This window comes from Malus sylvestris, chromosome 11 (assembly GCF_916048215.2).
Source record: "Malus sylvestris chromosome 11, drMalSylv7.2, whole genome shotgun sequence".
NCBI classification, from domain to species: Eukaryota; Viridiplantae; Streptophyta; class Magnoliopsida; order Rosales; family Rosaceae; genus Malus; species Malus sylvestris.
In genome coordinates, this window is record NC_062270.1 from 27494917 (window position 1) to 27517961 (window position 23045).

The 23045-nt window shown below is 37.6% G+C and overlaps 3 protein-coding genes across 4 annotated transcripts; 1 reads left to right on the plus strand and 2 right to left on the minus strand.

Moving 5' to 3' along the window:
- Nucleotides 1-7115: 7115 nt before the first annotated feature.
- LOC126588644 (F-box/kelch-repeat protein At3g06240-like) lies at nt 7116-8763 on the plus strand. 2 transcript variants are annotated; one of them, XM_050253744.1, is made up of 2 exons: nt 7116-7590; nt 8447-8763. In XM_050253744.1, the coding sequence occupies exons 1-2, from the start codon at nt 7123-7125 to the stop codon at nt 8459-8461; spliced, it is 483 nt and encodes a 160-aa protein (XP_050109701.1). In that variant the 5' UTR covers nt 7116-7122; the 3' UTR covers nt 8462-8763. The 2 variants fall into 2 exon arrangements, with proteins under 2 accessions (XP_050109701.1, XP_050109702.1); XM_050253745.1 differs by having other exon boundaries at nt 8450-8763.
- A 155-nt stretch (nt 8764-8918) lies between these two features.
- Nucleotides 8919-10744, minus strand: LOC126588543 (pentatricopeptide repeat-containing protein At1g66345, mitochondrial). Its single transcript, XM_050253644.1, has one exon. It carries the CDS (start codon nt 10652-10654, stop codon nt 9050-9052), a length of 1605 nt encoding a protein of 534 aa, XP_050109601.1. The 5' UTR covers nt 10655-10744; the 3' UTR covers nt 8919-9049.
- A 9240-nt stretch (nt 10745-19984) lies between these two features.
- Nucleotides 19985-21143, minus strand: LOC126591094 (uncharacterized). The gene is made up of 2 exons (XM_050256660.1): nt 21132-21143; nt 19985-20977 (listed from the first exon to the last, which is right to left on the minus strand). The coding sequence occupies exon 2, from the start codon at nt 20955-20957 to the stop codon at nt 20250-20252; it is 708 nt and encodes a 235-aa protein (XP_050112617.1). The 5' UTR covers nt 20958-20977; nt 21132-21143; the 3' UTR covers nt 19985-20249.
- Between the last annotated feature and the right edge of the window lie 1902 nt (nt 21144-23045).

Here is a 23045-nt window from a genome sequence, read left to right on the forward strand (position 1 = left end):
ACAGACAAAGAAATAAGAACTCCCATTTTTCACTAATAATGCGCGTATGGATATTTTTGAAATCCATTTTGGTGAAGGTAGTTGTCAATCCTTGAGTTCCAGCTCGTGGTGCTTGCTTGAGGCCATATAAAGCCTTCTTGAAATAATAAACCTTATCTTATCTCCTTGTACTTGGAAGCCTTCTGGTTGTTCCCCGTACACTTCTTCCTCAAGAACTCCATTAAGAAAGGCTAACTTGACATCTAGTTGATAAATTTTCCATTTATGATGAGCAGCATGAGAGACTAACAATCTTATCATTTCAAGTCTTGCAACTGGAGCATAGACTTCATCATAGTCCACTTCATACTTTTGTTTGTCGACCTTGGCTACAAGCCTCGATTTGTATTGATCCACACTTTCATCTGTAGTGCATTTGATCTTGTACACCCACTTGACACCAATAGCCTTCTGATTTGGTGGGAGCTTTGTTAACTCCCAAGTTCATTCTCCTCGATGGCATGGATTTCTTCCTACATGGTTGTTCTCCAACCATCTTTTTCCACAACTTCATTGAATACGAGAGGCTCGTGGTCTGCATATAAGTAGAAAATGTTGGCTTATTCTTCTTCTTCTTCTTATCCATATTTCTCGGTGAAACTTCTTAGCCTCATTAAAGTTGATGAGTTGCTTTCTTCACTAGATGTAGGACCACTCCCTGCAGTTATGTGCATTGGAGTTGTTGTGATTGATTGAGAATCAGTGGAAACAATATTCTCCTAACTGACTTTTTTGTTGTTCCACTTCCATGTCTCTTCCTTAGTGAAGATGACATCTCTACTAACCACTAGTTTGCTAGTTAGTGGGTTATAGAGCTTGTATGCCTTGGACTCATCACTATAGCCCATAAACACACACTTCTCACCTTGATCATCAAGCTTCCTCCTCTTGGCTTTTGGAAATTGAGCATATGCAACACACCCAAAACTTTTAGGTGTCCAATTCGGCTTGTATCCACTCTAAGCATCTTGTGGTGTCATCCTTTTTACACTCTTTGTTGGACATCGATTCAACAAATAAATCGAACAAGCTACATTTTTTGCCCACAATTCTTTTAGAAAACTCTTATCCTTAAGCATGGAACTTGTCATGTCAAGGATGGTTCAAATTTTTCTCTCGACTATCCCATTTTGTTGTGGGGTGTAGGCAGCAGTCAGTTGTGCCTAATTCCTTACTCTTTGCAGTATGCTTGGAAAGCATTGGAGGTGTACTCTGCACCTTTGCCTGATCTCCCAACCACAACCTTATGGTTGCTCTCAGTCTTTGTGGGTGCCTTGAACTCATTGAAAACTCTTAGGGTAGCCGACTTCTCCTTGATAAACTAAACACAAGTCTTCCTACTAAAATCATCCATGAAAGTAATAAAATACCTATTACCTCCATAGGACATTAGATCTAATGGACCACATATATCTATGTGCACCAATTGCAACGGTGCCTTTGTTCTACATGCATCACCAACAGGGAATGAGAGCACGCAACCTTCACATACATGGTGTACGGGTTTTATCTGAGCTAAACCACGAACCATTCCTCCAACAGACAGTAGCTTTCAACCATTGAAATGAAACTGGCCAACGCGAAGATGCCATTTCCATGACTCATCTTCCATCACCCCTATGTGGCAGCTTCCAATCCTTTTGTTCAAATTCAATGAAAGCATTCATTTCTTTGAAATTCGAACATGTGCAATAAGCTTTTCTCCTTGCATTTCTGAGGATGAGAAGCATATTTTCCATATGTATAATGTACCCTTTCTAGAGCAATTGACCAATGCTCAAAATGTTTCTCTTCATACCCGGTATGTAGTAGATATCAGAGATACACTCTTCTTTACCATCATTCTGGATGATCTTGATCTTCTCTTTGCCTTCAACTGGCATCTTTGAGGAGTCACCAGGACTCACAGATCCATAGGCCCCATCTTTGAGTTCTGCAAGGAACTCATTTTCCCCACACATATGGTTGTTTGCACCAAAATCCAAATACCAAATATCTTGTTAGAAGTTGGAATCATGGTGCACTAGTAAGACAGTAAGTTCCTCACTAGCATTTTCACTCAATTCTGCCATGTTGACATGTTCAGCATTTTTATATGAACATTCATTGGCATAATGTCCATATTGCGTACAGTTGTGAAACTGGATATGTGTATTTCCTTGAGCAGGCCTCCACTCTTGAGACTAATCTCGATTTTGTGCATAGCCTCGACCTCTTCCTCAGCCTCGTCCTCGATGACGGCTAGATGAACTCCCGTGTCGTGAGTTATGTTGTCCATGACCTCCACTTGACTTGTCAATATGCAGCTTTGACTCCAAAACTTGCTTTAACGTTGTGGGGCTTACATTCTTCTAAATGCATTGCTCGTGAACTAGGAATGATCCTAGCAGTTCCTTTGTGCTCATAGTTTTCATGTCCTTGGATTTCTCAATAGCAGTCACAACATGCTCAAAGTTGGATGTCAGGGATCGAAGGAATTTCTCTATGACACGAACATCATCAAGCTTCTCACCATTCATTTTCATTTGATTCACAATTACAAGTAGTCGAGAGTAGTAGTTTGAAATGTTTTCTCCTTCTTTATATGAGCAGCCTCAAAATTTGCTCTTAAGGATTGGAGTCAGACTCTTTTTACCCGATCTACTCCTTTATTAATTGTGCTCAGAGTGTCCCAAACTTGGTTGTTGGTTGTTGCTTCTGCAACCTTCTCGAACATTGCATCTTCCAGACCTTGGTACAGAAGATACAACACCGCCTTGTCCTTCTTTAGTAAGTCCTTGAGAGTGTCCCTTTGCTTGGCAGTGTAGGCGACTTCTGGCTTAGCAGTGGGTTCAACATACTCAATACTGACAACTTACCATAGCTCATGTGATCCAAACAATGGTTTGAATTGGATGTACCATCTTTCATAATTTTCTTTCTTCAATGTGGGAACCTGGAGCTGCACCAAGTTGGATGCCATAGTTATTGCACTTGCTAGAATAGAATTTTGGCTCTGATACCAATTGTTGTTATTCAAAATTTGCTAACTCAATACCAATTACGTGGGTAATAAGTTTACAAACTCTATCACACTTCTCACTTCTACTATGATTGAAATTGGACCCAGTGAAAGAAAAAGAAACAGCAAGCTTTGATAAAAATAATACTCTGACATATTAAAAGAGTTTACAAACTGATTCCTAGCTTCTAGATGGAGTTGGATATTTCAAACGTACATACACATCTATCTTGTAGAGATTTTACAAGACTTTCTAAACATAACACTGAATGTTATCCATACAAAAGTCATATGACTGCTGATGTTGAAAAACAAACGAGGCAGCTTGTAGACAGATTAAAGGCAGCTATCGGTAAAAGATAGTTGTGCAGCCAACAATTTCAACTGTTGCCATTTATTACTATTCACATTCAGTTTGCTTTTGACTTCCAACAAGAAACACCCATTGGTTTTCAGACTTGGGAAACGCCTGTTCCTGGTACGGAGAAGAAGAAGCTGCGCGAGAAAATAGCGGAGGAGCTACTTCCCGAGAAAATGAAGGAGCAGCAGTTGATGCCTGTACTCCCATGGGACATGATCGTCGAGATTCTTTCATGGCTGCCTCCCAAATCACTGTGCCGCTCAGGTCTGTATCCAAGCCCTGGAAATCCCTAATATATAACCCTAATTTTGTGAAATTTCACTTCAAGAAATCATCTGAGAACAAAGATGTTTTTTTTTCCAAAGACGAAGAGTCATGTTTACTATGCCAGATGGTAATTCCATTTACTCTCTGAACCTTGATAACTTACTTCTGAGTTACGATGAAAATTATAATGACATTGGTGATTTGGTAGCTCCTGAGGTAGGTTTGGTTCGTACTGAGTTTCCATGTGGTAGGATTGAGGATTTGTTGTACTGCGAGGGATTGTTGTTGTGCGAGTTGGGTAAGCCGGAGCAGTTGTATCTGGTTAACCCGGCTACTGGGGAAGCCAAGAAACTGCCCGAGGGACCGAAATATCTCGATCACAAGGGGTTTGGATTTGATCACTCGGCTAATGATTACAAGGTGGTTTGTGCAGTGTATCCTAAGCGGTTGGACACTTTTGATTTAGTGTCTATTCACTGAAAACTGATTCTTGGAGAGTGGTTAAAAGTCCAATTCAGTACAATGACGCCGATATTACTCATGGGGTTCTGCTGAATGGAAGTGTTCTGTTCGCTCCCTAAATCCGCCATAGGGCCTTGCGGGTAAGCCGGGGATTTACTTCACATACGAGATTGATGGGTGCGGGCGTGCCACTACTAGATGCCGCTAGTAGACGGGATTTGAATGATTGAGGTTGCGCCTTTTGACTTCAAATCAAGAGATTGTGCCATTTGAGTGGGAGTTGCTCAAATTAAGGTTCTTTGTTTGCCTTAAAAATAAGGACTTTACTTATATGAAGAGATAGAACAATATGTAAATGACAAGGTTGCTTGGAAATGTAAATGACAGAGGAAAGTGACTAATATTGCATATTGCTTGTAATTTATATGATGGAAATGAGTACATAAAAGCTACAAATGAGATCGATACTACAAGTGAGTAGCAGAGCTAATAAACAAGAAAAGCAAAGGATGCTTGGCTAAAAATAAATGTCTACAAGGAAGCTGATGAGCTAATTTGAGTAGAGTTTTGATTGGTTGTTTTGAGTGTCTATAATCCTTGTGCATCTGCTCCTTTTTATAGAGGTCTGGAGGAAACCCTCCTGCTGAGGTTTTGTACTTGCCCGAAAGAAGCTTGGGCAGCTTGTATTGTGAAATGTTTAGAATAAGCAAGTTTGAATCTCCACCACATATCTCCACCACTTGTAATAAATTAATAATAAAAAGAAGCAAGCTGTCTTCTTCACATGCCTCCTGCAAGAATGTCTGAATGCTTTTCCAATCTACTTGAAGGCATACACATCTCCACCACCCAAACGAATTGGAGAAACAATATTATAATGTCCAACCCCTCCACTTGCATCTAAATATCCTTCCAAGTTAGCTTTCTTGCATATTAATCCTCCAAATGCCATATTTTACCCAAATTGCCCAAATAAGTAAAAATGGGTATATTTTGAGTGCAAACAGTGCCCCCCAAGTTTTACAAATTTGAGCAAAGTTTGTGAAACTTACAACCCCAATGCTGCCAGGATTGATGTTGAAGGAAGAGGCACGTCTACCTCTTCGGTCCTTCTATCGTTGATAAACTTTGGCAAGAGAAGCAAGGCAATTGGTAGTGCAACTAGCATTGGAAAAAATGTTGTCTGACTTGTGCACCCCATCATTTAAATTGGCCATGCCATATAGCTTGGGAACCATAGGAGGTGGCCATTCATGTTTGATCCCAAGCTTTGTCCTCCTTGAGATCTCGATGCGGACAACATGCTCGTGTTGGCGGGGAAGAGTGTATGAGCTATTTTCTTCTTCTTCGGGCTCTACATGAGGTGTGGGCTCGTGCCCCCGAGCGTTGGTGTTTGGCCTATACTAGCCATCATCTCCATCTTAGCTTGGTCTCCTACAACCATATCCATTTTCATGGATTTTTCATTGGGTGGAGCCATTGTTTGGCTTTCATCAATGTGTATGATTTGTTCTTCCTTGGTTGTAGTAGGGTGAGTGTGCTTTGTAGAGGGTTTTTGACACATTTGATCTATCAACTTCCTCAAAGTTTCTCCAAAAGTTGTATAGCTTTCCTCCACCCTTTTAAAACACTTAGTGACCTCTTCACCATACTCGATGCTTGCCACATGGAGTTTGGACGTCTTCTCTATTTTGCCCACATCCTCTTTGTAGAGCTTTTCATCCGGATGATCATGAGTTGGCATCTCATATATTGGCTCTATGTACTCATTGGAAGCCTTTTGATACTCAAAGCCATTTGTTGGCCTATCATAGTATTCATGAATATGATTGTCTTCAAAAGAATAATAACCTTCATCATAGCCATAAGTTGGCCAATCTTCAAGATTATTATTTATTTGATGGCCATTAGTTGGCCGACAATCATGTTCCATGGGACTTGAGTACTCTCCCGCCATGTACCCATTGGTGGGCAACTCATAGGTTGGCTCTATGTGATAGCCATGGCTTGGGCGCTCTTCCACACCGTCATCCTCCAAAAAATCATGAACATAAGGATTGTTCATGATCTAACTTCATATAAGGATCCCACCGGGCGTGCCAAAACTATGTTCGTGGCAGGAATTTCCGTTGGGGATGTTTCCTGGCCGACGAGCACACAGCTCCCCTGGAGGTTGGCGCCGGTTGAGGGCTGCTGTCGGGCTTCTGCTTCGTTTCCGGGCGTTGTCGGGCAAGTCTCGTCGGGCAAGTCTCGTCGGGCAAGACTCGTCGGGCAAGACTCTTCGGGCAAGGCTTATCAATTAAGGCTGATCGTCTTGCAGGTCCCTATCTTTGTAGTTCTGTCAAAGGTCTGAAAGCTTAGAGGTGGAGAGGGGAAAGGAGAATACAAAAGGGTGAATCGATACTACAACAAGTTCGAACAAGGTAGCAGAGCTATTACAAAGTTTAGGAGAAAAGATTATCCCGAGGGGGATGAAAGCTTGGGCTGACTACAGCTTCGTTTTGAAAGGCAAATCTGGCTTTTTGAGCAGAGTTTGTGCTTTTGTTTGTTTGTTTGAGTGCCTATAATCCTTGTGCATTTGCTCCTTTTTATAGAGGTCTGGAGGAAACCCTCCTGCTGAGGTTTTGTACTTGCCCGAAAGAAGCTTGGGCAGCTTGTATTGTGAAATGTTTAGAATAAGCAAGTTTGAATCTCCACCACATATCTCCACCATTTGTAATAAATTAATAATAAAAAGAAGCAAGCTGTCTTCTTCACATGCCTCCTGCAAGAATGTCTGAATGATTTTCCAATCTACTTGAAGGCATACACATCTCCACCACCCAAACGAATTGGAGAAACAATATTATAATGTCCAACCCCTCCACTTGCATCTAAATATCCTTCCAAGTTAGCTTTCTTGCATATTAATCCTCCAAATGCCATATTTTACCCAAATTGCCCAAATAAGTAAAAATGGGTATATTTTGAGTGCAAACATGTTCATTGGGTGATGACAAAAGTTGGCAAGGAGTCATCACCCGTGATTGTGTCTTTCCATTTGGCTGAGGAGTTTCGAGAGATTCCACTGCCACTTAAAGGTTCTGGTTTCATCCCAAATGAATACTATGTGGTGGGTGTCTTCAGGTATTGCTTATGTTTAACACGTTGTGACGATTTTAAAATTCATGATGAGTTTTGGGTCATGAAGCACTACGGAATTAGGCAGTTTTGGACTAACATAAAGACCTCCTTCCGATACTCTGAACTATATCATACGAGCTTTTGGAAGGACAGTCATGATCTGTTGCTGCTCGACTATCAGTTTGTTATGTATGATTTTAACAAGAAAAGCTTTCACAATCTGTCAGTTCGGGAATTTCCTGAATTTGAAAATGCTGGGATCTACATGGAGAGCCTTGTTTCACCCAATTACTATGGCGGTCGTGATCCAGAACATGAAATACGAAAGAATTTGATGGTAGGTAAAGAAGAATCCTCTCAATTACTATGGCGGTCTTGTTTCAATCTCTTCTTCGATGGTTCTCGTTTGTGATATGCTGAGATTAAGCTTCGGCTAAAAGGTGTGTTAACAAGTGGAATGATTTGGAACTGTATGTGTTTGTTTACTCGGCTGTTAACAGGACAGGCTGCACTTCATATGTAATTGTTTTATCATCATCTCTAGTGTTTCATGTCATGAATGTAACAATGTCTCGTGTCTACTATTTCTTTGCTTGATGTTTTCATAATTTTGCTTTCCTTTTGCCTTTGGACAGTAGTTCTTTACTAGGTATTTAGCGGCACTTTGTTAAAAGCACACAATAAACTCATTCCACACTTTGTTAGGTTCTTGTTTAGGAAACATCGAAGGTGTTTTTCTGAACCAAAAAGCTTTTTTTTTCCTGTCTCTGCCATTTATTGACGAAGGCGTCTTTGGTTATGTGTTAGCAATTGTGACACAATCAAAAGCACTTTCAAGTACACCCTTCTTGTTGGACACAGTAGGTTGGCTCATAGATACACCAGTCGTTGAAGTTATATATTGATTAACTTGTTCTGTACTACCATTCTCACTGGTTCTGGATGTTTCTGTTTGTTCGATGCAATTTGTTCAAGAAATGGTAGCTTCTTGTCCATTTTCATCCCTTGTTTCTGTTTCCTATAGTCCCTTCTCGTAATTTTCTGATTTCTTTGTTTGGCTTTGGTTTACAAATTAAATGCATTTACAATATCCGTTACGAACTTTTTATGGAAATGATTACTGGAAACTCTTGAAACTTTTTGTACAAATGTTTGCTGGAATTCTTTAACTAACTGTCCTCCTTGTATCGCAGAAGAATAGAGCCTGAAGAAATGAGCTTCATCTTTTTGTTCGTAGAAGAATAGAGCTTGAAGCGCTATAATAGGATGTGCAACACAAAGCTTTTGTTAGGTTTCTGACTGTCGACTTCCATTACATCTGCATGTTTTGAACAGCCTGCTAATATCTCTGTGAAATCCTGGTTGTTAGATCAGTTTCGTTTTTGGAAATCAACGCATGTAAATTTGTTCGGAGTTTTCCTCGGTTCTGTTTATCGTTTCTTGATCGGCACCAACATCCTTAAAAGTGAATTACAACACAAATCAAAATGCAAGTTTACAGGGTTTCTAATTGATGCAGATCTAGTTATTTTTTCCTGCTTATTTAGTCCGATTATTCAGTTTAGTAGATTGTATTGTATGACCAGATGCGATTTAACGTTATAGCTAGCATAAGTGGTTGAAACTTGAGAGCAACGTCCTCCCCGAAGGCCGGGTTCACTAAGTTAAGTTTAGTCGTGGGTTTTTACAGTTTGTGGCTGTTCAAGAGAATTACTTACATATTATACAGAAACAGCTCCATGAACATGTCCTGAATCCAAAGTCTAAAAGCTTCTTCATAGAAGACGAGAGAGCAATCAGGGTTTAATTCTTTTGGCCATTTCTTTCCGAAGGTGAAGGACCCTCTCTAAATTGCCCTTCTCCAAGTGGCTGGAAATCAGGGTCTCATATGTACATACACTCGGGGCTATCGAACGATCTTTCATGATTCCAATATACTTTTCTGCTTCCTCCGGTTTCCCTGTTTGGCAGAAGCTCGTTATCAAGGATGCAAAAACCGAAATTCCAGGAGACAGCGACCTCGACTCCATCTCATAGTAGAGCTTGACAACTTCCTGAATGTCACCTTTTCTCTCAAACCCGTTGATCAGATGGGAGTACGTAATCTCGTCGGGTACAAACCCTTTATCTAACAGGGTAGTTAACATTTCATTGGCATGCTCTGCATCTCCAGTTTCACACAACTTTCCAACCATCTCGTTGAAGGACGAACAACTAGGGATGAACCCGCTCTCCATCATCTTCTTCAAGTAACTCGTGCTTGCTTCCGCTCTTCCGGCTTTGGAACATCCTTCAATAAGAAGATTATAACTCTCGTCATACGGCTTTAAATCCATAGTTTCCATCTCGTGCATCATGCATTGTGCTTCGTCAATTCGTCCTCCTTCACAATGAGCTCCTATAAACAAGGTACAGATGAAAGAGTTTGGTCGAAAACCTCTCTTAAGCATTTCTTCATACACCTCCCGTGCGGAGTTTACATCTCCTAGTTTAACCTTAGCGCTTACAATCAATGAGTATGCAATTGTATCAAGAACCATATTTCTTTGCAACATTTTCTTCAATACCACCATTCCTTGCTCAACCCTACCCTCCTCCAAAATCCCGAAAACTAAACTAGTATTCGCAACCACGGAAGGCGAGCATCTCTTCCCATGAATCCTGTCCAGCATGTCAACACATTTCCTCAACTTCCCTTCCTTGCACAAAGCATCAACCAAGATTTTAATCGTCTCTTCGTTCGGGTACCTTCTTTTTTCGATCATATGCTCATAAATCTGCCAAACCAGAGCAGTCCGGTCAGATTTTTCGACAACACGAAGCAATGTGTTGTAACTTATGAGACTCAAAGGCAACCCACGTTCCCCCAAATAACAACAAACATCAAAACCAGTCTCAAACATTCTCAGCTTAGCATAAGCCCGCACCAGCAAATCAAACACAAACGGACTCGAAGCCGCGACCTCATAACTACTAAGCAACGAATCCACAACCGAATACTTCGAAGGATTTCCGACATTTTTCTTCAAAACCGATTCGAGCAATGCCCTTGCATCCATGAGCAGCCTGGCTCTGGCTAAAATATGAATGGTTATGGAGTAGGACCAAACCCCGTGTTCGAAATCTTTGCTGTGAGCTGCCCAGTGGAAGAAACCCAGAGCACGTTTCGCATCGATGGGTTCCTTCAGTGCTAGCAGCACACTCTCGACGAGCTCTCCGTCCAATTTAACGGACTCGAACTTTGTGGACAGAGTGTCCCAATTGCAGCTGCTTCTGAACGAGTCGCGGATGGATTTGACGACGTCATTTGGCGGCCCTGAGTTTGTGTGGATCAGTTGGGTTTTCTGATTGATGGGTTTGGGAATTAAAGATTGTGCAATTCGACGCAGCAGAGAAGCCATGTAATACAGAGATGAAGTCGTTCAGTTCTGTAAATTTCATGTACCTTCGAAAACCACAGAGGCGTGCCAATAGATGAGAATCCTTTCCGGATTCCGGATCCTCTTTGTAAAGATACCGGAGATCTTTTAATCATATTTCGTTCATCATGTATCATGCCATCATTTTTTGTTAAACACATTAAATAAAAAAATTAACAATAATTTCTGACCGCATGATATACGATGAATGAATGTGATTAGATGATTCCCGGATCCTCACAAACGGGATCCAAAAAGGATGCTTATTGGTGCCAATACCCAACAGGCAATGCCCGGCACTTGGCTAAAAAAAGTCCTGCTATTATGGTCTAATTCTAGTTACTACCATCCACTCATAATGTGGCTTTACTCAATTTTCACTGTTGGTGTAAATAGATTGATGTATTAAAAAAAATCACTTTTAACTATTTGAAAATTATTACGACATTTCTCCATCTATTTATTTGAATAGAATTGGAAACTCAAGACATTACATACTTTTTCTTTTCTTATAAAAGAATATATTTGGACTAAGTTACATGATGTTCAGCCATAATAAATTGATATCGAACTCATCATTCACAAAAGTTAACTCAAGACATACCACTTATAAGTGAGAAATATTGAGAAATTGTAGTACTTTTTTTTATTATAAATGATATTGTTAAGGGAATTTTAACGAAAAGCTTCCGGTACTGTTTATTTTAACGAAAAACCACATTTTTACACTAAGAAGTTAATCTTGGTACTATTCACTTTACCCTTTATTTTGTTTTTATCGTTCAAACTCAAAATTTTCAAACCATTTTCATTAGTTTTCCTTATTATTAATCGAAACTACAATCAAGGGAGGGGATAGTTTTTAAAGCCATGACGCAATAGATTGAATAGGAAGCTCTATCCACTGATTAGAGCAATCTATCATTTGCTGGAAACCATCTACACTTCTCGTGAAGTGGGTAAATGGTGTGATTATCATACATATGTTTACCAATTTTTTCAGTACATATATTTGTATATGCATTTCTTTTATACGAGACGATGGTGGTATTATTATTACAATAAGCAAGAAAGATTTCAATCGTCAATGAAAGCACTCTAGATTAAATTTGGAGCAGTCTTAAACAGGGCTGGCTCTGAGTGTAGTCCAAGTAAGCGCCCGTCTAAGGCCTCCACTCGGATGGGTTCCCAAAATTTTTAATATCCTGTAATTAACATATAAATACAAAAAATAAAAAATAAAAAAAATCATAATTTAATTTTTGGTCCAGTGGAAATGTTTGACTTCCTTTTTCTTTTGGGTGTTGAGTTTGAAACATGGAGTTGCTTTTTTAGGGACTATTTTTATTTTTTATTTTTTTAAAAAATAAAATTTACTCCCATTCCATTTGTCCAAATGCATATAAAGTTATAAATTCTAGTCCCCTTGCAATCTTTTTTTTTTTCCTTCAACTTTCCAATCACTCTATTTCTATCGAATGTTTAAATCAACTTTCACCTGATCTTGAAGATTGTATTTGAAGGTAATCAAAACTTTGAATTTATATTTTGCTTTTCAATAATTTTTTATTCAATTGATTATTTTAATAATCGGCTGGTTAGTGTTATGTTGATTTTAAAAAGAAAAAAAAAAGCACAAGAGAAACAATTGGCGTTATTGAATTTATTATACTCGTCAATCAAGTTTTATTGTTCTTTACTCTCTTGATCATCAAGTTCTATTGTTCTTCACTCTTAATCTTAGACTCTTAACCGCAAAACATTTAGTATATTTGCGTCAAAAAACGTGAGACATGTAATATATTAATTTAAGCAATGTTTTATACGATGTGGAAATATTTAAGTAATGTTTGTATATTTATCTTCTTTTGATATTAAATTTTAATGGTATTTGATGTGAAAATAGAATTTTTTATATATTCAGCGAATTCTTTTTATACATATCAATATACAAAGAACTGAGAATAAAAAAACTTTAGGACCCCACTTCAAAGACTCTCTTAGAGCTCCTAAATTCTGGCCTTGGCCTTCAACTATGTGACCCTACTGTAATGTCCTTTGCCACCCACCAACCTCAGAGCAGAATAATCAAACACTTACAAAACCAGAATTTATGAATTTTCGTTAAATTGGGTTTTATTTCCAATCCTCTACACAATGTGTTGATGAACCAACCAAAACCGAGGTCAGATGGAATTGCGAATGATGCTTTCTATCACTTTCTTGTCTACTCTTTAATTTCCAGAATTATATGACTTGATTGTTATATGATTTGCCTTTTTAATAGAAGATCTTCCCATACATGCATGAATAGAAAAAAGAAAACTTCGAAGAGTAAAATAATGGGATCGATCGATTATAAATTAATTAATTGTAGTATGAAAAAAGATCGGTGTTACATTAGATTCAGACATTTATCGAAAATGAAACATATATATTATTGTACATAAAAAAGGGACGTGTAAACAACAATAGACTAACCAAATCATACTTTATCAGTAAATCTACAAAAAAACAACTTAATTAAAGAACTGCAGCAGGTTGAACCATATCATTCCAAAGGTCCTCCAAGTCTATCATGATGTCATGATCACCATCAGCTTCATAAAATAATTGTGAGTAGTCAAAATTGCGAGGTGGAAGTTAATCCTTATCATTCATGACAGGATAATTCTGATCTATACTGGCCGGACTAGCAAGTGAAGAATCCATAGTGGAATCGGCAACAAAGTAGTTTGGCTAGTCTTGTGTAACAAAGTGGTGTGGCTGATTAGTGAACCCAGTCATAGCAGTCTGCGGCGAATCATGGTGAGAGAAAACAGTACCACTATCTGAGTGGGCTCTAGTCTGTGTTTAGCCTCTAGTGACGTTACTAATTGACGATATTATCTGATATCCATGAACTATCAACCGATATTCATGAACTATCAACCGATATTCAGGCGGTATGATTTCTGATACCAGACACATGCTAGTATCTGGAAATGATACCCTTATGCCAGAACTCTGATTTACAGTATTAGGGTAGCGAATAATATTAAAATTATCGTATATACGTCAATTAGCGGCACGACTAATAGACTAAATAACAGCAATTGCTGAAGCCGAAGAAACTATATTTTAGAAAGTTAGGAATAAGCTTTGTATTAGGACAGTAAACTCATAGTTGTCTTTACCTTATCACCTATCTAAGTGAATAGAATCTCTTCTATTAGCCACCTTCTGGATCACTTCCACGGGTAGATAGGAGAATCGAAGTATGAGTTAATTTCTCACTATTAGAGTGAGCTGAGTAATTAGAAAGCTGTAAGGACCTATTAGCACGTGGCGTGGTGAAAGGAAATATTATGGTACGTTTTGAGGACAAACATTCAAGCGTCATATTCCAAAGCCTTGCCTGAAATATTATCATCGATCTAATTTTTCATATTACACTAGTTTTCCTTGCGTTCATTCGAGCAACTCCTACCATTTGGAAGAATTTAGTTATTAAAGCTTACCAATTAAGGAATTACCCAATCAAACACTTTATCTAGGGAATTTCAAACCTATTCACGAAAGTGAAAGACTCAACCCTAGGTTTGTACCTAGACTTTGGCCACTTGATCGAGTGACGATTAAAGACCGTTATACACTACCTCGAACTATTGATCTAGTCAACCAACCTTTGTAACTCGAGTTTGTCTCCGTGATATGACGAATTCATAATGGCTTATTATATGACCTTTTTATCTACCTTGGCAGTGAGATCAAATTCTTTAAGCTCTATTAGTCAGCTTTATACCAGATTCCTCGAATGCAAACTTTGATTAAGTTGATACTCTTTTTGGGAGATATGATCTCAGTAGATGAGATTCTTTTCTTCTCCCAAAAAGGTTGTAGCGGAAGAAAGTCAGAATTTTCACAAGTTATTGTGGAATTACGAGATATCTTTGGTTTTGTCGATTTAATCGACGATTAGTTAGAGATTTTTTTTTTTACTATAGTATCCTTCCTCACTTTTTGGTCGAGGAAAGTTAGTTTAGTTTGGAAAGTCGGAAATAAATAAAGTTTCTGACAACCGAATTGTTGTCTCATTTCATCATAGCTTTACACTCTTGGATGACGTTGATCTTTTGAAGATTCGTGACAATGTATCTTTGAATGTTCAGCTGTGCAGAGGCAGCATGACGGATTAACACTTATATTTCCAATGTGTAGAATTGTTTGGAATGAGTCATCTTATCTTATCTATGACTTGGAGTCAACATTTATCATCTTTGCCTGAAAATCAAGTGACATTTCTCTGTGGAGAACGTGTCCAAAATTCTTATCAACCTTAGGATTTCTTAAGTACATTTACTCTTAGAATGAGCTAAGTTTCTGACAGTGGTAGTAGAAGAACTAAATCAATATTTACAAGTGCATTATCGTGTATTAGTCCGATTGTACAAAAAGGACATATCTACCCTTGAACACTTTCAGTTTATTCTATCCTATTTTAGTTGGAAAATTCGAGTATCGTTATGGCGTTACCTTTAACCTATCAAGAAATAGTTTGAATGATTATAATCCCTTTTGTTATATGAATGGAGTTGGGAAGTATCATTATACCCTCTCAGTACAAGGTATTTTGTATGTGTAGAGAATGTGAAAATCAATAATCATGATGTTGAACCAATGCTATACTTATATGGTTTTCAATTGGTGGTAGCTTTACTTAAGTGGAAAGTCGTATTCTTCCAGCCTCAAAGTTTAAAGTGTTGACGATGATTTCATTCCTGAAAATGGGCGTTGAAATTTCAACAACAAAACACTTGAGAAGACAACTAAGATAGAAGTGGGATGTTGTTAACTTTTCCATGTGATGTGATCAAGAAGTTCTTGTTGTGACATGATCAAATGTGGAGGTAGGAAAGGAATAAAATCGAGGTTCCCTTTGATGTGTTTGAAGAGAATCCTTATTCTAGATACACCACGCTTTTGATTAACGTTGAGAAGATATTGAGGATATGGAGTTCAAACTTCCTGGACAACCACAAAATTTTTTAATTGCATCCAGAGGATGATGGCATTATGAGGAGGCTACTTCTAGACTTCTATACAAGTTCAAGCAAATAGAAATCCAACAAGATTATCATCTTGGTGTATTTATATATCATCGTGCTACATGTTTCACTTCCAAGCCTTTGGAAGACTTTATGAAAATTATGAGTATTAGATGTTGTTAGTATCACATTTATACCCTTAGACTAACGATTAGCCTGAAACAAGTTACTCAGATCTTAGTGGACGAATTGCATCTTGTTCGTTCCACCATTAGCTTCGTTGTCGCATACCATTATTTCTATTTTAGTTGCTTGTGACTACGGTTACAATTTTGGCTTAGCTACGACACCATTGGAGCTAATATACAGAGACTTTATGCACAATGCATATTTGATAGACGTTTACTTTTGTTAGAGTTATGGGTAACTACAGTTACATTCCTGCTTTGGAGTATGGCATCATTCGAGATATAGTATAAATATTGTATGCGCGGCTTGTGATTTATAGAAGAGTATTACGAACAAGTATTTGAATGATCGAGATTGTGATGAAGAAAATTTTATGTTATTGACAATGTATGCGTAATTCCCAATGGGGGGCATGATGGTAATATTGCACCCTCGAGAATTGTTACTTGCTTATCGAGACAACAGTGAGTTATCGGTATTGCGGGCTGCAGACTGTAATATCAATAACTTATTCATTACGTTCGTTTAGCAAGTAAACAAGTAGGTCATTCTACGTTAGTATTTATATTTACTTATTTAATTAGTTATTTATTGTTTGGGCTCAACCCAAAGATAATACATGCTTATTTTCAAAGTACGTTACGCTACGAGTGCATTTGTGAAAAATATTTTATGTTCGTTTTTTATTTCAATACAACTACTTTAACTTTACTTCACTACATACATATTCTAATGTTATGTTTTATACGTCTATTTTTGGACCCTATGTTTTAATAAAATATTATATTTTGGCATGATACTGAAGGAGAAAGAAAGTTGAGCTTGGAGGTATGAAAGAGGAATAATTGCAATCCGATCGCAACGGAATGACATTCTCTTTTATGCAGCCGCTCTAACTTGATATCTCCTTCACGTATGTATTTTTCTACTGTCTTTTCACTACTTTTGTCTAGTAAATGATTTTAAATTTCGGGGACAAAATTTTCTTAAGGGGGTAGGTTGATACAGCCCGTCCTAAATCAAGGTATATATTTTATCACTAAGCATGTAAAATGACAATAATGCCCTTGTGATTTAGTGATGTGGATGGACATATATAGTTTTAAATTATTCCCTCGCTTGCGAAATTAAATGGTGCTCGACGTCACTAGCATGTTGACATGAATTAATAACGAGTATGAGTGCAAATCTATTTTTTCGGGTTGGTTATTTCTTCTTTGGACCCATTTTTAGGGCCTTAACTCAATGGCCTAATTAAGGGCCTTATTACTCCCTCCACCCGTGCCTTTTTCCCCGTCATTCCAGAAACTTCCTTTTCTCCCTCACTCTCCCGCACCTCTCCTCCTCTCGGTGATCTCGTCCCCGACATCGCACACACGCACATACATATTTGCACCTATTGCAACTATCAAAATTTCTCCATTTCTTCCTCACACCCCATACTCAACCTTTCTCACCCTTTGGAATTGTGTACTTTTCGTATGGTAACTTTGTCGGAATCTCGAACCTTTCGACCAAGGTAAGTTTGGAATTTCCAACCTCAAATCCTTCTCACGTTGAACTCCTAATGATATTTTTAATCTTAAATAGAAGGTTTGTGGGTGATTTAATACAGATTTCATCTTGGGGAAGAATTTCCCCAGATTTGTGGAAAGTGAACAGTGGTTGTTTGGCTCAAACCAAATTTCCAACCAACTCCGGTTCTTCGTTGGGTCTCTTAAGGGTATGATTCTCTCTACATTTCTAACTTCAAAATGGCTTTTGAATCATCAAGTTTGGTTTAGTATCGAACTAGAAACTAGCTAGGAAATTTAGGAAAATTTTTTGAATTTTCTGGAATTCTTGGACCCGTGACCATTTGGCAACTTTTAGACCACTTTTCCGACGAACCCTGTCTATGTCACGACCCCAAATGGGTATAGATATATTCCCTGCATTCCTAAATTTACTTAGGCTTTTGAATCATGAATTTTGGTTGAGAATCGAGCTCAAAATGAGCTCTAGAAGTCTTGCGTTCCAAACTGCAAAAGTGCAGATTTTTGCGAGGAAGAAGGCAAAAAAAAAAAAAAGAATCTGTTAGGCCAGCCCAACCTTTAAACCATTTCAAATTGGACCTAAGCCATTTAATTGGTTTAGGCCTTACGTTCAAAATCGATTAAGTCCATTTAGTTTTAAGTTGGGTTTTACACTTAAACTAGATTAAGTCCAAAACTTATTCTAAAAATATGAGGATGCTTGTGGGGTTGAGTAGGCCACAATGGTATATTCAAACACCCCAATTGAGCGACATATGAGAAATTGATCCTAGGTTTTGTATATGTGCTATCGAATTAACGTTAAATTAGTTGTTTCACATATTGGTGAGACGTTTTTGGAGAACGAGCGTAGCCAGGCAAGACACGGGGGCTACGACCTAGCTATACCAGTGAGTGGGCTTTTCGTTATTTCTTACTGAGATTTGACATGGTATATTTGTGCATTTGTTATTTCGAATATGGTTTTGAGATATAAACATGCATGCTATTTTCTGGGAAGTATACAGGTTTTACGGCGAAGGGTTATTGCCTTTGATAATTGAAATGGTTTTTGAAAAGCTTTGTTTTTGCCCACTCACACTTTCTGTTTTGCGCCCGTCCAGGTTTTAATCACTGAAAGTTTGTATCGACGAGGATTCTTGGCAAATCTCAAGATAAGTGGCTACTTCTGAGGGTATAATCCTTATCCACTATATAGTATTTGCTTATGCTCTAATGTCACGTGTGAAGTGGGTTCATTCCAGCTCACCACCGCACTCTGGTATTTAGGCACTTTTAGGTTTAAATTAATTCACATTTTTCCACACCATCACACTTGATGGCTTCGTCACATTCCAGATGTTGGCCAGCACAGCTCGATTCGAAGTCCTAATGGGCGTTCCGGGTCGAGGTGTGTCATATGGACCGTGGAGAATAAAATTGGGCTCAACCTTGGGGTTAGGCTTTGAAGTGTACTAATTAATTGATGATTAATATATAATTAATTATCAAAAGATGGGCTCTAATAATTAAATTCTTTAATTTTTAAATAATTTTGAATTTAATTAATTAATTAATTTTTATATCAACAGACTCATCTTTTCAAAAGAAGTCTGAAGTGATGAAAGAATGCCAAAGAGCAAAGCACCCCTCTGAGAAGATGTCTTCTAACAGATACATCACATTCTCATACTTGTTGCGAACATGCATAAACCTATTATATATACATCCATTTGCATGAAATTTAGAACATAGAAAAATAAATTTTTTTTTTCTACAATCCAAAACATATTTACTGAGAGAACCACAAAGAAATTTGCTAGAAGTCAAGTTTTCTGGTGCTGGAATTTCTGACTTAGACCATTGAATCCTGGTAAAGCAGACGTCCGTAGAACTACAAGCATTGAGTAGAGACGAAATTTCTGTTTCAAGAACATTGTGGTACGCAAGCTTCGATCTTCAATTTGTCTGTTTAATATTATTTCATTTTGTTCATACTTTGTTAATTTATTTATTCGCATTTATTATTTATTAGCATATATAAATGTATCATTGATTGTTGATATTTATCCAACATAGTATACGTATACATATACATATACATACATATATATATATATATGCAAGGTTCTAAAAGATGCTATGCGCTAGTCAGACGGCGGTCTGGAACCTAGCGCCTAGTCGGCTAGGTAGGGCTTAGGGGGGTCTAGGCAGATTTAAATAAATTTATTATACATCACACAAATAAGTTATTATCTATACTTAAATGATACCTATTGTATTGGGAGACATATAAACTGCAAAATAAAGTGAACTATAAATTATATAGTATTAAAACATATTGAGAACATAGGGAACAAACATATAATGAGTGTTCATTTGAGTATTCAACAAGTCTCTTACATTTTATTGAAAAAATAAAATGCAAAAATAAAAGTTATCAATTTTCTATATAAGTGAGATTCACAACTTGGGTGGCTAGGCCTAGGCGGTCTAAGCAATGCTTGGGTGGGCTAGGCAGACGCTTAAGCAAGCTTATGAGCCCTTTCTTAATTTTCAAACGCCTAAGGATTAATAAGGATGGTGGCCTAGGCTGCGCTAGGCGGAGATTTTTAGAACGGGGTGTAAATATATATATATATATATATATATATATATATATATATATATATATATCCGCAAATTCAAGAGAATTAAAAATCAGTTAGGGATATATATCAAATAATTGGCCCGATTACAACTAAAGCACTAAAGAAAATCAGTATAAGGCAGCACCTACAGAAACAAAACAATTAACTTAGGACCCACTCAAGCTTACCCATACAATTCTTTGGTCCTTTTTCTCTTTCATTCTTCTTGAGACGACCCAAAATTGTTCCACATTTGATTAATCTTCGGTTTCATTATATTCTGAAAATCATTCACTACTGGTTCTGCATCCACTACGAAGTCAATGTAGGTCTTTATGCATAAACGTATCTTGGTTTCCATCTCATCTACAATTTCTGGTAGTGCTTTCATCAACCATGTCAACACTTCATTCGAAACTGGGACGCTCAAAGCAGCCTCCGTCTTTGAAATCACTGGAGAAACTACTCTCAGAATTTCAGTAAGCGTTATTATGCAGAAGCATTCATACAACTCGGTTCCATAATTGTAACCTTCCATAGTAGCCAATCTTCCCCCAATTGCTCGCATCCTCCTCTTGTTAATTTTGACCAATTCGTGAAATGCTATTCTCAGGAGACCAGTGACTCTTTTGTTTACAGCACAACTCTCCCAATCGATTACGCTCTTTTGGGCTGATAGCAAACGGCTGAACTCTTGGAACTTGTCTACCATCTCATCCGATCCTTGCGACATCAGCAACATAATATCAACAACGCAGTGAGAGAGCCGTGTCCCAATCCTAAATATATGACTTCTAAATTTATATTTCCCATCATCCGATTTTGCGTGCGGTTGCGAACACTCTTTAAGCCACTGCACAAGACTCTTTCCTCCTCCCATGGAATTAATCCCGCAGCCAGCACTAGCCCTAGAAGACCCTTCCATATCTCTTCAATCTTGTTCTCCTGCACAAAGGAACGTCCAAAAGAAAATAAATAAAAGGAATTAACGTATATAAAAGGAAGTTCCGTAGGTTTAAAGTTGTGATGATTTAATGATTTTAAGGAATTAAAGATGTTTCCTGAAATTAGTGAATCTTAGAAAGAATCATTCCCGTACCTTCTTCCTTCCTTCCTTCCTGCGTACGTTTCTTTCCTCACCTCCAAGTGGCGTTATTTTTTATTTTTTATTTTTTAAATAAACGATATTATCTACGTTAAAGTTAGTAAGATGGGAGAGTTGGCTAAGCCTACCAATAATGTGGTTTAAATTTGTTTTTAACGAGAATCAAACTTAAAATCTTTTATTGTAAAGTGGACAAAGGTCTTAAGAGACCTTTTACTGTAAAGTGGACAAGGGTCTTAAGAGGCCTATTTAAACTTGATATTGGTATATTGGCTGGATTAGGTAGGGGTGTTCTTTTAAAGGTCTGGTTCTCTTTCAATATATAGATGTGAACGAGCGGGATTTACTCGAAAGAAAAGGAATTCGACTCCAGATATATATAGTCTTGCACTTTTGCTTGCCTAATCCACTCATGACATTTATCAATTCCAATTTATTTCATAATATTTGTTTCCTATGAAGAAAATTATGTCGATCTTTACTAAAAAAACGAATAATACTAGATAGACCACATTTTTAAATTAGATTGGTCTATCATCTCATGTGGCAAGTAATATATACAACTAATATCCAATCAGATATATTTATAGGTAAGTTGGTCAAAAGCCAATAAAAATTCAAAAGCCAATAAAAATTTACTATTTAGCGTTATATCAATTTTATGTTTTTGTTTTGGACTTAATAAATGATATATTTATGTATAGCTCAATGATGAATGACAGGTGAGCTTTAAATCATTATAAATAGTTATAACTTAACTCTTCTATCCTCCTCTCTCTTTCTCACTTAGAATGTCACATGGGCTTAAGCCAGTATAAATATTGTTGGAAAAACATATCCAACGATATTAGCCTAAGGCCTCTTATTCTTGGAATGCATTCCTTTAAACAGATGAACCAAATTGCAACATTCAACAAAGAAACATTGAATTGAAGCTTGATAATGAAATAAGACATATCACCTTAAGGAGACGATGTTGTCATCGTAATTAGCAAGTAACTTCAACCGAATATCATTCTGAAGTATCTATTCTAGAAAAACACTCCACTTTGCCGAATCATACCAGAGTAATCTCGAATATTGGACCGTATGTCACCTGATTTTGGTAGTCCTTCAAAATTCATAATTTCATTATATGCATCTGCACCGTCTGTCACCTATTAGAGCCAAACACCATTCCATTTCAAACCAGGAAATGGTTACTACAACGCAAGGATGTTTGAATCTAAATGTAAAAAAAAAAACAAAAAAAGAACCAGGAAATGGACACGGCATTACATTGTTTCAACCCAAATGTCAAAATGGACTCGTAAGAAGCGTGTAAGTGATGAAAAAAAACGAAACCAAGAAATTGACACTGCAATGCATCCAAGAGTAAAACGAAACCAGGAAATGGACATGGCATTGCAGTGTCTGAACCCAAATGTCAAAATGGACACGTAAGAGTCGTGTGAGTGATGAAAAAAAACGAAACCAGGAAATAGACACTGCAATGCAGCGTCTGCGTCCAAGAGTAAAACACAGAACCAGGAAATGGATACTGCAGCGCAGTGTCTGAATTCGAATGTAAAAACTAACGCGTAAGAGACGTGTGAGTGATGGAAAAAAAAAAACAAAACAAAATTAAGAAATGGACACTGCAACGCAGCGTCCAAATCCAAAAGTAAAAACAAACCAGGAAATGGATATTGCATTGCATTGTCTAAATCTAAATGTAAAAATGAACGCGTAAGAGGCGTATAAGTGATGGAAAAAATGAAACAAAGAACTGGACACTATAAAACAGCGTCTAAATCCAAATGTAAATAACATAATGAGGAAAGAACGTTGTTGATATTTTAAAGTTACTTGAGAGGACAACGATTAAGTTGAAACCATTGAGAAAGTTGAGTGGAATGTCACTACATC